General features: G+C 38.1%; 1 protein-coding gene across 3 annotated transcripts in view; it reads right to left on the reverse strand.

Moving 5' to 3' along the window:
* Positions 1 to 1,997: 1,997 nt before the first annotated feature.
* SNX9 (sorting nexin 9) overlaps positions 1,998 to 17,240 on the reverse strand; it is a 63,366-nt gene continuing 48,123 nt past the window's right edge. For all 3 annotated transcript variants that reach the window (XM_037390910.1, XM_037390909.1, XM_037390908.1), the window contains exons 13-18: positions 15,308 to 15,385; positions 9,302 to 9,378; positions 8,449 to 8,538; positions 6,919 to 7,033; positions 5,385 to 5,476; positions 1,998 to 4,053 (exon numbers count right to left, since the gene is read on the reverse strand). In XM_037390910.1, the coding sequence (XP_037246807.1) occupies positions 4,006 to 4,053; positions 5,385 to 5,476; positions 6,919 to 7,033; positions 8,449 to 8,538; positions 9,302 to 9,378; positions 15,308 to 15,385 (500 nt within the window). In that variant the 3' untranslated portion in view covers positions 1,998 to 4,005. The remainder of the gene's footprint in view (positions 4,054 to 5,384; positions 5,477 to 6,918; positions 7,034 to 8,448; positions 8,539 to 9,301; positions 9,379 to 15,307; positions 15,386 to 17,240) is intronic.

Here is a 17,240-nt window from a genome sequence, read left to right on the forward strand (position 1 = left end):
CTCTACATAAAGTATTTGACCACTGAATGGAAGTTACACAGCTGGGCAGCAACACAGCAGGGCAATATGGGCATTAATACCATAAACTAGCATAGCATAATACCATGAGCTGGCAGCGTAACTCTGTTGGAAAGGCAAGAACTACAATGCTTGTTCTGGCATGTGTGATCAGGACTGGCATAAGCATGAGAACAAATAAGCTTTATGCAGCTAGGGAAGAAAGGTGATATACTTTAACATCAGAAAAGACTTCTAGTATGGGAAAACTATTAGATACGTTGGTTAACTGTTCTAGTTAAAGAAAACCCAAGCTTAGAGGTAGCTTTTTATATGCACACAACTTAAAGAAAAGGTGCTGTAGGTAAAGGAAAGCTTTTCAAGTGCCAACATGCTGGTTTAATGGGAAGCACTATGCTGGCATGTTGAAGAATCTCCCAAGATTCCAAGAAAATGTGTATTTGTGACTCAGATGTCCTTTAAAATAGTATAGGTAAAACTGGTATCACCACACTACAGGTCAGCCCTATGTTTTAATTCTATGATGTTATTTTTGTTAGGGGCTCTTTAGACAGAAAAAGAATTTTTATTTTTTTTTTTACTGCCCAAGTGGTTACCTCTCCTGTTCCATACTTGTTTGTTATATCAGTTATTGGTGTTAATTTTATCAGAAGAGTGATAGAACAATTTGGAAAGTATGTAGAGTAGAAAAAACAACAGACTTCAGACCCACACTCAACTCACCTTCCCCTGGTGCATGTTCACACGTCTCAGTGTGAAACACTAAGAAAGGCAGAAGCAGCTGTAGCATGATGCCTACCTCACAAGTGCTTTGCTTGCTGCAGACGGCTGCATGCCACGAGGCTGCAGAGTACTTCTGGCCAATTCAGATTGGAAAAGTGTCTGGTGTATGTCAAAGGAAACCACAGCACAAGAGATGCATCTCTTTCTTTACAAGGCTGTTAGCCTGAATTATTCTGCTGCACCGAACAAGGCTAATTTTGGTAGCAGTAAAATTGATGTATGTTATTTAATCAGAATCTACAGAATAAAGTGTATGTTATAGTAATACTTTCTCAACTACTTTGTCATAGAAAACAAATTGCTCAGAAATGTAAAAATTTCAGTACTCGTGCAAAGTTAGGCCTAATTATAGCATTTAAGAATACTCTTTCTAATTGCAGTAAACAGTACCCTTCCAAAAACATACCATATATTTCAACACATTCTGCTACTGCACTCTAATCCCATGCAGAATTAACTGCAGGCAAGAAATACAAGTAGCATTCCCCTTTGTATAGCTACATTTTTATTGTGTAAAAAATTAATTTAATATTTTAGCAGTAATGGAATAAGCAATTATAAATCTAAGGTTAAACCCAACAGTCACTGGGATAATGCCAGTGTTTGGCTCACCCTCGAAGAAAAGCATAAGCCAGGAAAGAGCATTAAGACTTTTATTATGCTCCAGAGATTAATTGTTCAGCTATGACAAACAGAATTCAGGAGGGCATTGCTCAAGTCTTACTTTAACTTGTTATTCTTGTTCTACGACTGCATTTTCAATGTGAAGATTTTCTGTTGCTCCCAACTCACCAACCTAACTATGCCACTACTGATGTCTAATTTTAAAAACTGGTATTAAAGACAATCAAATTTCTATTCTGGGTCAACATGATGCCGACAAAGCCAGGAATACACAGTAGCACTGTGCTCTACTACTTATTTGCAGTCAGGAGGGTTCCATCAACGACAAGCTGGACTGACCTGAATAATGAAAGCTTACAACATATGCAGAGCCTTTGGTGGTTTGCAGTCACTAGCACTATTATACCGTTCAGTTGTGATGCCTGCTTTATGGAAGACAGGTGGATGCTTTCTCATTCCTCAGCTGGCCAGTGTATGTAAGCTGATGAAAAGCTACAAGGAGGATTTGCCTCATACTGCATCACCCTGTTAAAAAGTAACGTGACGATTTCAGAGAAAAAAATAAGATAGTCTGATGGATATACATAAATATTTATTATCAGTTTAACTTCATTTTACTAGAAGTCTTTAAACAGTTTTTCTTTTTTTGCCAAAATGTTGCATCTCTCACATAGTTGCTACTATCATAGCTTTCCTGCACTGGGAATGCACAGCTTACACTTAGACTCCAGAACAATCTATTCAAGATAAAGAACCTTCAACTTCAGTGCATATGGAGCTATTTAAAGATTGCTAAAAAGACCCCCCCCTTTCCCCTCCCAAATTAAGAGTCTGTTACAAAGAGATTTCATTACCAAAAAGTGAATATACAAATGCTAAAAAAATGCTGGCTTGAAAAAGTGATTTCAGAACTTACTGTACACATTGTAACAATTTATTATATAAGCTGCTTCTACATGCAAGCAGATCTTACATTTGGTGTAAAACATTTATACACATTCTTTACAATTTGTACATATTTAAATGGCTGTATCAAACAACACTGCGCTATGGAATTTTGGAAGCGAACAACTAAAATTGGGAGGAGAAAAAGACAAGGTTTATAAAACGTGAACAAAACCCATGACACTGAAAAGCATCTAGACTTCGGCTTAGTCTGGTTTGGTTTGGTTTCAGGTTATTCAGGCAGACCCAGATTTTCCTTCTAGCACACAAAAGTAACACCAATGCAAAACAGAATAAGGCAACTAGTCAACCAGCAGACTGTACCCGTCACTTAGAATGGCTTATTGGTAAAATGCCTTTTAAATTATTTTTTTTTTTTTTTGCCAAGATGTTTATTTTCTAGGCACACTAGTAAAAACTGCATTTTGGCTTTCCTGCTTGCTTATGGCATGATATGAACTACTATAGTTGGTGCCCATTGTGAGAAGGGTTGATGGTGGCTTTTTTGTTTTGAAAAGCCTTGGCTTCAAATGCTATTTCAGTAGTATGAAAGAGGACACTGGGCCACTTGATAAGAGATTATGATCAAAGCACAGAGTTTGTGTGGTAATTAACGATGTTATTCAGTACTTTTGTCACCTTTTAGTTTGCATTAGAAGGTAACAAAAAGTTAACCCAAGCCAACAGCATACCATACTACTACATGAAGACCTGAGGTTAGTTGGAATTTGGGGACTTCTACTAGTTTGGGTTGGATGTGGCAGTGTCCCCTCTGCTGAAACACTTTAAACTGTCAGAGGGGTAAAAGGGAACCTGGGCCTGTACAGCACTGAGGAACACCAGTGCCCTATAGCATAACATCGATCGGCAGGTGTCAAAGTGCTGGTATGGAAAACTGCTTTTCACACCTTCCCAAATGGCTTGTTCCTTGTTTGTACTTTGTCTTCTTAACACAGTGCAGAGTGAGAAAGAGCGAGCCTGACATAAGCTCTGAGATGTTGTGCCACAAGTACAAGATCTAGTTAGAAGAAAAAAGGGAAGAATGAATTATATTTACCAGACGTCATAATGGAAACAGTATGCCATGGCTGCATATGGGAAGCAAAACTTGGAACAAAGTGTTCATTTCATTCTGGAGATTATCATGAACATGTACCAGAAACATACATGAATATAATTCCTCCTGGCTACTGAATCACTAGAGCTGAAATTGAACATAATGAGTATTAAAGACATTTTTCTCAAGCTTATCTGCTTTACCACTTTAAAAAAGGTACAAATTCATAACTGATGTTGATGAAGAGTTTTTGGATGAACATATGGTGGACACAAACCTGCATGAAGTCCATGGCAACTACCAGTTTGATAATTTAGACCCCTGTAACTGACAGCATTATCTAGCTGTTTTTATTTAAACGATAAAAATGGGAAAGCATTCAGTATAAGGGAACCTTATCTTATGATTTAAGTTGATAAAGTAAATTTTTAAATAATTATTTTTTTCTACAACTGATTCTTGTTGTTAGGGTTTTTTTGGTGGTTCTTGGCTGGCAAAGGCTAACAAGTTTTCATTAGCATTGCCGCCAAATTGGAAAAGCACTTCGGAGTTGTTCTTTATTGTTGACTACTCATTATTTACATCACAGGAAAGCGGCTGAGTGCCTGCCTCAGCTTCTGTGCAATCTGAAACAAAGAAACAGAACACATTAAATATGTAGTCATCTTATACTACACAGATATATGACTGCAGGTTTAGAACTTAAATTAATTGTTCCCTCATTTTCTGAAAAACTGCCGTTTTTACTGCAGATTTTGCGTACGTAGGATTCTCAAAGCATTCCATTATAAAGACTTTTCTTCTCCTATATATACACTTTCTGCCTTTTCCATTTTGTGCTTTCACTGCTCAGGTTGTGTTGAAGAAAGTCCTGTAGGCAGGGCTGTCATCCTGCCTATTAGGTTATCTACACTGCACTATGTAGGAGTGATAGAGGAACAAAGCCAGATTTTTTTGGTGAAATTTATTTCCCTACTGAAACAAGGCCATGCATCAGAACAGAGCTCCTGTGCTCTCTCCCCACAGCTATCACAGTAGCCAGTAATCCCACAGGTGAACATGGATCTGGTTCCTGTACTGGGAAGAGTGGACTGGTACAAGGAGACTGGTGAGGCTGCAACCAGAAGAATTGGGATAGACTGGAAAAAAAGACTGAAAGAAGGTAAGGGGAAACCTATGCCTAACCCCATCAGATGTGTCACAGCCAGGTGACCTAATGGGGAACCTGAGTTCTCATCCTAGAGATAGGTCTGCAACCCCACTGAGACCTTCTACTGCTGTGAAGGACAACCAGTTGCTTGTATTACTCCTTTATGTGACAGAAGTCAGGTTCCAGTACAAACTCACATGTTTTACCAGCATATGACATTAGAAAATTTGTTCTTGGGTTTAATTTTTTAAAAAACCACAAGAAATAATGCATAAGAAAAATGTTAAATGAGAACTAAGGCTGTAGATCAAGTGTTCAGAGTTATTGTATCTGATAAGTCACCTAAACCACTCTAGTCCCCCTGGTCTCACACTTGTATACATCCGGCTTTAAATCACAGACCCTTCCCTTTGTCTTCCCATCTATGGGAGGGAAATTTCATTCACATGGTTTTTGCTGTATTCAGTGCAGCAGGTATTTCTTACTGCATATCACTGAAAATTCTTTGTACAAGTACTGGCATTAAAAAATAATCAAGCTGTCAACAATGTTTCTCAACACTGTTTTCTTCAGGTCTATATGGCATAGTAATGTACATAGGATAGTGTCTATAGGAAAGTATTATTTTCACTCATTCTTTGGTTTGGGTTTTTTTTTGTTTTTTGTTTGTTTTGTTGGGTTTTTTTTTACATGTACAATTCTTCAAAAATCTTCTTTCTGGGAGAGGCTTAAGTACTGCAAGTATTTCTTATGAAAGTAGCAGCACAGCATGTGACAGGAAAATGGCACTGAAATACTACACCTTACCGTTTCATAAAACTGTGCTTGCTGCTCCAGATACAGACGAATGACACTGTTGTAGTCATAAATCCGGTTACTGTGGAAGTGATTCATCTCAGCTGCAATTAGACCCAGGAGGTAAATTATTTAAAGGAATGCATTTGTAATTAGGAACAGTTTCACTCAGTTCAGGTTAGTTACTGTGCAACAAAACTTGGTGTCCAGCCCTACCAGCATAGTTACTGTTCTCGTGCTTCCACAACCTGTTTTGCCTGCAGCACTCGAATTGTGATGGAACTGTTCATCAGATTGTTAGGGTGTCCATTACTCATGGCTAAAATAAAAACACTTCCTAGATAAAGCCAGGTTCTTCTTACAATATTGGAGTATACAAAGATTTGATAAAGAATACAACAAGCAGGATTTTCTCCTGCCGAGGTAACTGCTCTTTCCTGAATTGTTTCCAACAGAATTTGGCTAGGATATTCACATTTCCAAGGGTATAGGTATCAAGTTGGAAGCCACAGCTGTAAATATTTAAAATTAAAAAAAAAAAAAAAAAAAAGACACAGCCAGTAGTGTTTGACCCATTCTTGACTGAGGCTGTTTCAGTAAAAACCTGAGAAACAGCGTTACTGAATCCCTGAGACCTTTCACCACTTTCTGCATCTCTTGTCAGATCACAGCTTACGGCTGAAAAGTTAAAATATATTTTGAAATAACAATAGATGGAGAAGAAATATTCTAAGATTGTAAAAGTCATCCTAGAGGTCTATTCCATGTTTACCACTTTTACAGCACAGTCCTCTTGCACCACTGTGACCAGAAAGGGGGTGGGGAGTTTTCTTGTTTGCTTTTAAAATCAATTTTGTGTGCTGCTTTGACTTTGTCCTGTAAAATACTCTTGGCTTTAAGTTAGCTAAAATAGATGCAACTCCGTCAGTGAAGAGTAGTCCCACTGAAGTCAGTAAAAGGATGCACTTAAGGGCTTGATATCCTACAGGACTAAGCCCTGACTCCTCAGTTCCCCAGTTTTTCAAGTGCAGTGTGCTATGTCTTGTATGCACAACATGTCTAACCTACAAAGTTCATTCAAAGAACATTCAGGAAATAAAAATCTTATCCACAAGAACATGAATCTCAACTGGATCATGTCTGACTGAACCATGAGTCAGAAAAACACTTCTGCACATGATTAACTGCTTCCTGCACCAAGGTCCATGCTTTTTCTTTGCAATATCACTTCATAATGAAAGAATCAGTCTGGGGTGGTGTTTTTGTTTTGCTTTGTTTGATTTTTTGTTTGTTTGGTTTTGTTTTTAAATTGCGTTTCCAAAACCTGTATCTTTTGGAATAGCGACATGAGATTTGAAGGAAAACAATGGGCAAAATAACTGCAATTTTAGGAAAAAATATGCAGGTCACAAACACCCCACCCCCCCACCCAAACAAAAACCAAAAAATCCAGCAAACTGAAACCGAAACACAAACCTAGCTTGTCACTTAAGATATGTCCTTAAAAGGTCTATAACATTGCCATTTAGCCCAACATTTGGTTTACCTTGTAGTGCATAAGCCATGGTGCTCACACGTTTCACCATGTTCTGTTTATCTTGTGGTGTTATTTTACTGGTTGCAACTAATTTATCACTTTCCTTCACTCTTTCTATCGCTCCCTGTAGAAACCAAATGCAGAAAGATAAAAAGTAGATTAAAAGAGTAGTCAACCTAAAGGTCTTTATAGTAGCCTAGAATGCTACTGGCCACATTTTGATCTCGAGCACTATAAACACATATATATACACACACGCCCCGTGCCTGATTCTACCTTCCCATGTTTTCAAGTTTGTCATTTCACTCTATTGCTTTCAAGAGTCCTAACAGCTTACAAAAAGCTACTTCAAACACAGGCATGAACATAGTTACTAGGAATTTGACTTTGGCAGAGGCAATAATACACAAGCATATATACAGAAAGGAAAAAGGACCAAGAGTCAAATCACAGCTGACCAACACAGACATCCAAAAGCCTCAAACTATTTAATATCTGTAGAACCTTACCTGCATATCACACAAGAGAAGACAACAAACTATTTCCCAAGAAACTACAAGTCATTGCAACATGTAACTTTCAGTTCAGGAAAATCCTTGTGTCACAACCAAGTATAAAAAGAAATGCCTCCGCCCTGACAACATATTTGTGCCAAACAATGTTCAAGAGAATCTAATTACACATCACTTGCAGTAGACTTATGTTTCAAGTTTAAAAAAACATTTCTTCTCCTTTTATGGCATTTTCCCCCAAGGATTCTGTGGGATGAGGGACTCTAAGTGTCCTAAAGAAAGAATACACAAACCTGATATGCTTTTATCTTTGTTGCTCTCAGAAGTATGTTCTTGTTTTATACATTTAACACTTCAAGTGGTAAAAAAAATTTACTTGTGTACTTGTTTAATACTTCAAAATTGTTTAGTTTCCTGAAATATGTTACAGCAGGCATGTGAACGTTACACTAGGACCCAAAAAAACCACAAAACCAACACCAGAATATCCAAAACTAGACACAATGGCTAAGTTCATTGTTTTATTATTTGATATCTTTCATATTACAGAGAACAAAGGCGTTGGTTTTTGTTGCTAGTGTTTTTTTGTTTGACTGGTTTTCCCCAGAAAAAAAGTTAAGCCTATTGTCTATTTTTTAATATTAAAGAAACTTCTAGGCAGCACATGATTATTTATCAGTAAGCTAGCCATGTAAGTATACACAAGTTTTCCTACAATACTGGTACGGTTTAGTATCAACTATGTAAAGACTGAAATGCTACAAATTTATGCTACTGCTGTTCATCACATGGGGACATGAAGTTAACCTAAGAAAATCACAAAGCTTCTCTCAAATCTTGGATAGCTTCTAGCTTCCCTCCCTTCCAAGTATTTTTTATTTTAAAAGCCAACACCTGTTTCCAGAAGCTTTCAGTGTTTCTGGAAGCAGGGGACAGGCTACTGCACAAATGCAGTGTACAACATCACCACTTTTGTTGCTGTAATTTTCCTACTGCTCAGTCCTTAAAAGAAAAAGCCCCCACATACCTTGTGAGCTCCTATGATGTCAGGGAAGCAACCAAGAAATCCCTTATATTCATGATTTGTTTCCATCAGAAAGTGAAGATCTTTCTTCGGCTAATAAACAAAGTATAAGCATTAGTAAAAGTATCTGTGGCATATTAACACCACAGAAAAGAAACTATGCCAAAAAAGGGTGAGTGAAAAAAAGGGAAGGAACAAATAGAAAAAAACCAAACTAAAATCTTAATTGCTTATTGTAAGTTTTTCAAATTTAAAAAGGTCCTTACTAAAATATAAGCTCTTAGAAGTAAGGCACCGAGCACCAGTGATTGGATGCCTCTGTTCTTTGTTTTACTCAACACTAAACTTATGAAGCGAGGGGTTTTGCCTCAGATTTTCACTGAAGGAGTTACCAGTACAATCTCATTACATATAGAGGTATGTACATGCACAGGTGCATCTCCTTAGTTGCTGACCTGGAAAGCTTTTTTCCAAGTTGCTGACTTGGAAAGTTTTAAGAACTTCCACACTCAGGCTTGAGATCAAGAGGATTTGCCTTTTGTATCTTTAGTGAAGGCAGCTCACTAACATCAGAAAACACACACATTTCAAGAGGAAGTAATAATTTTATTATTTTATAAACCATAATGTGAGCTTTCTGATCCAAGAGAAATACCTCCCATCACATCCCCCCTAAGCTGACACATAGTAGAAAAGCAGATGAAAGCGCATTTAAAAGTATTAATATTAATTTCATTTAACTCATCTGAAGCATTAGCAGTTATGTTTTAATAGAAAAGAAAAAAAAAAGTCAGAAGTGATCCAAATAGGTGGTATGTTCATACATATTAGGCCAATGCATTCATAATACTCCTACCTGATCTGCTACAAGACTGGCAATTTCTTCATAGGTTTTTCCTGCTTCTGTTATTGCTCCATTGAGATCAGATTCTCCTAAAAGTAAACATCAGTGTTTAAATTACAGTAAGAAACTTGCCTGGATTCAAAGCAAATTTCTAAAATAGCTTCTTTTATTATAATAAACGACTAGGCATCATTTTATAACCAGTAATAATAAAAGTTAGAAAAAAATATGAAAGAATGGAAACTCTGAAGATCTTGAGGAAAACAAATGCGAAAGGGACCACATAAACACTGCTCTACCATAGTATTAGCACTATTCACTTCCACATTTCATATGTAGTTTAACTACACAGGTATTCCCACACACTGGGCAACAGGAAGCCTACCAGAATGGGAGTGAAGGGAGCATGAGAAGGGTGACACTAGAAAATTAACTAACAAAGCCAAAGAGACACCTGTTTTTCTGATTTTTTAGTATATTATTTCCATACCTGATAAGCAGTAAATTCTCCATGATGCCCTATAGAGAAGTGATGCTAGTCCTGCTTTTTCTGACCTATTGGAGAGCTTAGGAGGTGACCCAAGTAACTTTTTCTTGCCAACAAGCTTTCTAACCCTTTAGGGAACTCTCGGATAATGTTTTCAAGATCTGTAAGAATCTCTGCTTTTGAGAGTGAGTTTCTAACTTTCATCATCATATGAAATAGATCAAATGGCCCCACAAACTACACTTAAAAATACAGACATCACCACAAATCCTAAGCTAGACAACACCACAAGCGCTCATAACACTGTATTTACTAGCAAGACATGGCTATGTGGGACAAAGATGGATACAAGCCTTACATTCTTGTTTTTTTTCATGCCACTTCACCTTCCCAAAACACCACAGGTTTTTTCCATCCTTGTTAGCTTGTCCACAGCACGTAGTCAACAGTACGGAAAGCAAATTGAGGTAGAGAAAGGGGAAGGTATAATTTGCAGGTATCGAATTTTAGTTTAAGAAAGAAGTATTTTTCTCATCCTTTCAGACATGTCTTGATATTAGGCAGCAGTTAGTATTTTATGGACATTTTTGTTTTATTCTGAAGATATTAATCAGTGACTTAATTGAAAATTATCAAACTGATTTAAGTAATGATTAATTTGAACATTAAGTATCTTCTTGTACTACAACATATGGACTAATCTATGTTTGAGATTTATTAGATGGGATTCCTTCATTTTAGCATGTCCTGAAGGAAACAATGTTAACTGCATGTTGCTTCAATTCTAGCAATTGTTTCTTACTTTCCATTAGACTGGTTTCATAAAGCCAAAAGCTTTGTGGGAAAGCTACTGATCCTAAGAACTAGTAAGTCTAGCAACACAGACACTACTAAAGAAAGTTATTTTTCTCCTATTTGAGCCTGTCCAGGTAAAATAAAAATAAAACTAACATGCAACATGGTTTAGTGGTGGACTTGGCATAAAGTTGGACTTTGTGATCTCAGAGGTCTTTTCCAATCTAAATGATTCTACAGTTCTATGAAATCCCATTGTGAGACCTAAGAGATACATAATTCAGAAGGTATCTTCACATTGTTGTAAAACTATAAAAAAAAAATTTCAGGGAGATCAATTTCATTATCTTAGGTAGACAAGTAATTTCATTATTTCAGAATTCCCCACGTCTGCTCAGAAATAACCTTGAAGTAACCACTGCTTAGGCAACTGACTCCTAGATTTTGGGATAAAATATGGTATGGCTCTAATTAGTCAGAAGCCAGGTTGGTCTAGATGTTGCTTTTTTTTCATAATGCCGGAAGACACAATCACTGTTCCTATCTAAGCAAAAAGAAAGAGTACGTATATTTGAGTAGAAAAAGAAAATCCTCTCCTTCTGTACAGAACTCACTCATGAGACCTTCATGGATTGCAGCTTCAAAGAATCTAGACAAATCCTCGCAAAACTGATCCCATTTAATTTGGGGGCAGCAGGGCATACAGCCAGCTGGTAGAGTTTCTACTGTAAGTAGAGGCACTCACACTCTTCCAAAAGTACGACAGGATAGAGTTACAGAATCATTCAGGTTGGAAAAGAGCTTTCAGATCATCAAGTCCAACTGTTAACCCAGCACTGCCAAGTCCACCACTAAAACCATGTCCCAAAGCACCATGTCCCAAAGCACCATTTTTTTAAACGCCTCCAGGAATGGTGATTCCACTACATCCCTGGGTAGCCTGTCCCAATGCTTCAGTGGTATTGATGTTGGTAGCATATTTAAAAGTTGTTCCAGAGATTGGATCCCAACAATAGACAGGCACACAAGTGGTAGAGGAGTATCTCCAGCTCCTCATGCCGCATTCTTTTCTTCTACAATCTCTTTTTCAGGTAGTGCTACAGCAGCCTTAAAAAGTCAGATTTCATTTCTCACCTGCCACAGCCTCCAAGTTCTAACGTACATTATCAGCAGCGACATGCCCTGCTCAGTCAGTCACTCCCTCCCTACACCAGACCACCTTGTCAGGAGGTACCACATACAACCCACATGCTTTAATTCCAGCAGCAGATTGCTCCCAATCACTGTTGTCAGCCCAGGGTTTGGTTGGAGTTTTGTGACTTGGACAGGGCTGTTTCTAGCATTCTCAGCTTCTGAACCAATGCAAAGCTTCTTAACTCCAGCTGTGAAAGCTGAGCTGGGTCCCAGTGCAAAGATATACCAGTATGCCAGGTGCTCTTTAATCAATGGAAAAACAGAAAGCCCCACATGCTGCTGACATTTTAAACAAAATTAGGGCCGTGTGCAGTACATACATCCCCATGAGAAACAGAGGGCTTAAAAGCAATCACTGAAGGGGTAAAAAGACCAGTCAAACTGGCCAGTAATACTCTACAGATATTTTTAACCTGACTACAAGGAGAAAATGGTATTTTCATTGATTCAAAGGCTTGCATGCTGACATAGAGAGATGAAGGAAGATGTAAAACTACAAGGAGTCTTTTGGAGGTGTTTAGCAGAGCATCTCTTAGCAGTTCAACTGGTTGGTAAATGCCAGTGATCGTCACTTCTGATGGACTACACCATGCATATTAACGGAACTTGAGTGAGGCAGCAGAATTTTTTTTTTTTGGCCAAGAAGTGTTTTTGTTTTCTTTTCTCTCAAAGCACATTTTAACAGAATCCAGGAGTAGGAAAAAGATGAAGTTTGATGTACTAGGGAATTACTTGTAGCAACATTCTTCTTGACAGGTACAACTTGGACTGGTAGCGGTTCAGCACAGAAGCAGCTTGGAAGGGAAGACGTGCCTGTTGCTAGCGGGCAGGTAGTGCAACTTCCATGTAACTGCATAACAAAATTTCTGAGGGGTGATGTAGGATTAGGAGATCTTACCAGTTGAATGGCATACCCCAGCCATTCACATTTTCTTAATATAGGACAATGACTTGCCCAGATTTGGCACCACAAAAAAGAAGCCATGCTATTTAAGGCTGTGTTCGCCTAAGAGCATTGCATGATGCAATAAGATAGGCAACGTAATGTCAGGCTGCAAGACACTTCTGGGCATACTCTGCAATTGTCAATATGCTTTTTGGGACCAGGATCATACTTTCCAAGTACACGTTCTTAAAACAAATCAGACTGTAAATAAGCCTATGGCCAAGGTAAATGAGAACCTCTCAATGTGTCCTTAAGTTTTAAAAGGTACCCTTGCCTCTGAAAATACTGGGGACAGATTCCTAATATGCACTGTGGCTGGAAACTAATTGATAAGGCTCATTCTGCGGCATAAGAAAGAGAGCTTGAGTGAGTCAGATCAATGAGTGTGTCTTGCCTGGTGCTATCTTAAACATTTTCGGCTGGAAATCAGAAAAGGCAGGAAACATTCACTACACATAAGGCTTCATAGAGCAAGCAGGCAGCACTGATGAAAGAGGTAAGGACAGCAGGTACATCCATCCCATCCTAACTCTGCAAATGAATCAACTAACAATGTATTCAGTGTGCCAGAAGTCAGCTACCAGTAGCTGGAAATGTTCATGTCATCAAATCAGTTGTTGCAAACTTCAGTGGCCTGATATGCTTAAAATTTCCACAACTTGAATATTAAAAAAAAAAGGAAGAAAAAAAAGAAAAAAAAAGGATGATGAAGAGATTCATCTCCCAACAGAAACTGAACTGAGTGCCTTTAAGCATGCTGAAGGAGGCATTCCTTTATATCATCAGTCCAGAAAAATCATACCCCATACCCAGCCTAGCTAGTACTTCATTTGAAGAAACACGCCTTCTTTTAAACACTGAGATCAGGAAAGCCGCATCCTATGGGTTTAAATCCAGGTGCTTAAAGCTCTTGCACAGAGTCTGCTTAAACCACAGACCCATACCTGTGGCAACCATCAAATGAAAATGTACACGAACAGCAGGCAGGACAGCAAGGGCAGCAGTGATGAAGACATTTGAAGTAACACGTGCACTGCACTTAATTCTCTCTTCCTGGGAACCCAAATGAAAAAGCAAAGCATCCCATATATTATTAATTCTGAGAAAATACACTGGTGTACCAGTTATTAAAAAGAGTACAACATACAGAATCAGGACAAAGACACCAGTGAGAAGGGCATTTTCCTCAGCAAGATACTAGGGTACAACTGAGCAACCAACCAACCAACCTTGCCTTGCTCCCAAGCATCATGGGATCTACTTTTTCATACCAGTCAAAGATGCTCAAAATCACATTGCAGCTTTCCCTCGTAAGGTCAATCTGCAATTTTGCATCCTAGCTTTAAGCCATATTGTTTTCCCTTTACCCTGGCAAAAGAATGTGTGTTCAAGCAAATTTTAGTCCTTTCTCAAGAATTCTTGCTAGAGATTGTAGCTGACTGCAATTTACAGTTTTCTAACCTATGCTAAGAGCACCTAACTATGCATATCCCTAGCTTGATTCTCACATCCAAAAGTAATGTCTTAGGCAATATGCTATGCTCCAATTCTAAGAAGCAGTCATCCTGTGAAATACAGGACAAAGATGAAACCAAACTACAGGGACGATGCCTATTTCCAGTGTTTCCAGAAGCAGAGAAACTGTGTTTCAGAAGCATTTGCATTTTAATACATGGTTTATGGGGCAAAAAGCTTTAAGACTACAAAGCAAGGGACAGATGAGTAGTCAGAATAAGCACTGGTCAACTAGAAGTCCAAAGATTGAAAGATTTCAGGAAGACTATGCTCTAACATTTAAGGTCTTAGAACAGAGCAATTTTGCTATTAAAGAAAAAAAGAAATTTGACAAGAGAATCTCAGAGAAAATGGACTCAGTAAGCTCCTTCTGGGTTATGAGGTTGTATTTTCCAGTTATCTGGAAGACATCAGCAGAACTTAACATATCAAAGCAGGATTTTAAGTTTGGCCTAAAGACCACATTTTAGGAGAACTGAGCAACTGATGCCCTCCTTTTCCCTCTTCCCTCCCACACTTTCACACCTAACATGACAGGCTCTATTTTAGGGCTCCTGAAGGAGAAGGAAAGGTAAAGGACAAGAAAAGGCTACAGTAGCGAACCCTCCAGCCCACATAATAGTATACCGAAATCTTATAGTTAAGTTTTCCATCCTTATGTGGAGTAGCTCTTTCATGAAGTCACGCAATAGTTCCCTGAAAGATACTGTCAAGGCTGCATTTTCTCCCCTTTCCTTTGATATCACCAAAAAAAAACCCCAAAACCAACCAAACAAAAAATGCTACAGCATGTTTTGTCAGCCAGGTCAGTGTCCAGATTATGTATTAATGAAATCAAGCTAAACTCCACTAACAACAACAACCCACCATGTTTAGACAATGAGAGAAAACGAGATTGCAGACTAGAATATAAACCCCCCATAATATACACAGGGAAACAAGTTTTTAATATTTTTCCAGAATCATGTTTGACATCCAAAGTTCAAAGAGGAAAGCATTAAGATCTTTGGCAAAAAAATGTAGCACGATGTAATTAAAGTATCTTCTGTTAAGTAAAGTACAGATGAAGCTTTAGAAGTACCTTGGTATCCACTAGTGCTGAAGACCAGTGCCAGGCTCTGCAATGCTTTTCCTATCTTCTGGTATTCCTTAGGTAGTGCTGGAAGTGGGAAAAGGATGGGGGAAAAGAGGGAAACAGAAGCAAAAACCCACAAGAGTTAAGTGAGACTAAATCTGCAGCATTTCCAAAACTTGACAGAAGATGTCAAAACCAAATAGGTTTTACATTTCCTCTAGTGAAGCATTTACAGTCATATTCTTACCCCCCACCCTGCTACAGACATTCCAACTGGATAACACAAATGCAATGTGTATTCTTGAAAACCGCAAACAGCTGGGGAAACGGTGTGTGACTACTATTAAAAAAAAACAACAACAAAACTCTCACTGAACTCCTAGCTCAGCCCTCCTATGCATACAGCAAGATTTTTTTCTCCCCCTCACAAGCAGACTTTATCCTCTGGGGGTGGGGGAGAAGAGCTGCGGTTATTAATGAGATCTATTCTCGATATATTTTAAAGTGATATTATTATATTGACCTGAACACCCCTCAAATAATGGATTCTATATTTAAAGGCACTAAACCCCAAGATTATCTAGGGACAAAATCTGATGCAAGTATTTGAATAATAAATTTTTTCATAACCTGTTTAATGAAATGAATGCATAAATTCCTTCCTCACAATTAAGTCAATAAGCTGTGATTTATGAGTGCATTTAGTAGTAACACTTTGAATACCACCACCCCAGAGGCCTAAAAAGAAAAAGCAGGTTTTATATAAGCTACCTATGCTAGCAGAAAAAAACCCACAAGTATATGTGCTTTTTGTTGTTGAAAAAATTGTATTCAGAGGGTACAGTGTCCAGGTAAAGTTTTTTAGTTGCTCTAGCATCCCACACAATCTGATTTTCACAGAGCAACCCCTTCGCAGGGTAAAAACACCACAATAACCAAAATCCAAATCCCTCGAACTGCATAATTTTATTGACTATGTTTGATCAAGTTCTTGACCAGAAGTTAAATTATTTATGACAACCAATATTTCTTTATACATATCTATATACAACAGGTACCATTCAGAGTACTGAAATTCTGCTATCGGCCATTAACCTGCTACTGAATCCCCAGTGGAAACTTCAGTGAAGAACGTTTGGTTTCTTCTCACTTGCATTTAAGTAGTTTCCACTGTCAGTCATTTTAAATATCATAGAATTGAATGCATGTAACCATTGCTCAGGAAATGCCAAAAATACTTCTGACTAGGAGTTGGGACTAGAGCTGACAAGGAAATTGAAACCTAAGAGGCTACTGAAATTCTTCAGTTTTGCACATCCTTCATTTCCAGTTTCCCTTTTCCATTCAGAATGAATGTCTGGAAAGTTAAAAGTTAAAGTTTTCAACACAATCACATCTGACTTACTATGCTAACTAATTATTAACTATTAAGTACAAGAAAAGTAATTCTATACCTAAAGCACTAGTGTCGTAATTTAAGGAGATTTTAGTAGTAAACAAAATACTGGATTTCTACCGTAAGCACAAATCCCAGCCAGCCCTTAGCTATGGTGGTTTTGACCATTGCTTCTGTAACTGTGAAGCAATGCTATTTTTCCAGTCTCATCGGAGGGACCTTATTCTTTCCCCTGCCCTCTGCTTCCCCCCCAGTATCATTTCCTAGTGAAGTAAAATCTGTTCAACATTACAGCTGTGTCCTGTATTATAACTATTTTTGAGAAGCAGGAGTGTCTGTGACAAAATCATAGGCTCATTTAGGCTGGACTTTTAAGACCATTGAATTCAACTGTAAACCTAACACAGTAGAAAGAAACCCTCTTTTTCAAAGTGGGGAAACATAAATAATTTAAAGTTCACATCCTACACATAGTAAGGTCTGATATAATCACTACCAGAAAAGACTGAGCTTCTACATTTCCAGTGACCTCTGGTCAGCCCC

Source organism: Falco rusticolus, chromosome 6, assembly GCF_015220075.1.
Source record: "Falco rusticolus isolate bFalRus1 chromosome 6, bFalRus1.pri, whole genome shotgun sequence".
NCBI classification, from domain to species: Eukaryota; Metazoa; Chordata; class Aves; order Falconiformes; family Falconidae; genus Falco; species Falco rusticolus.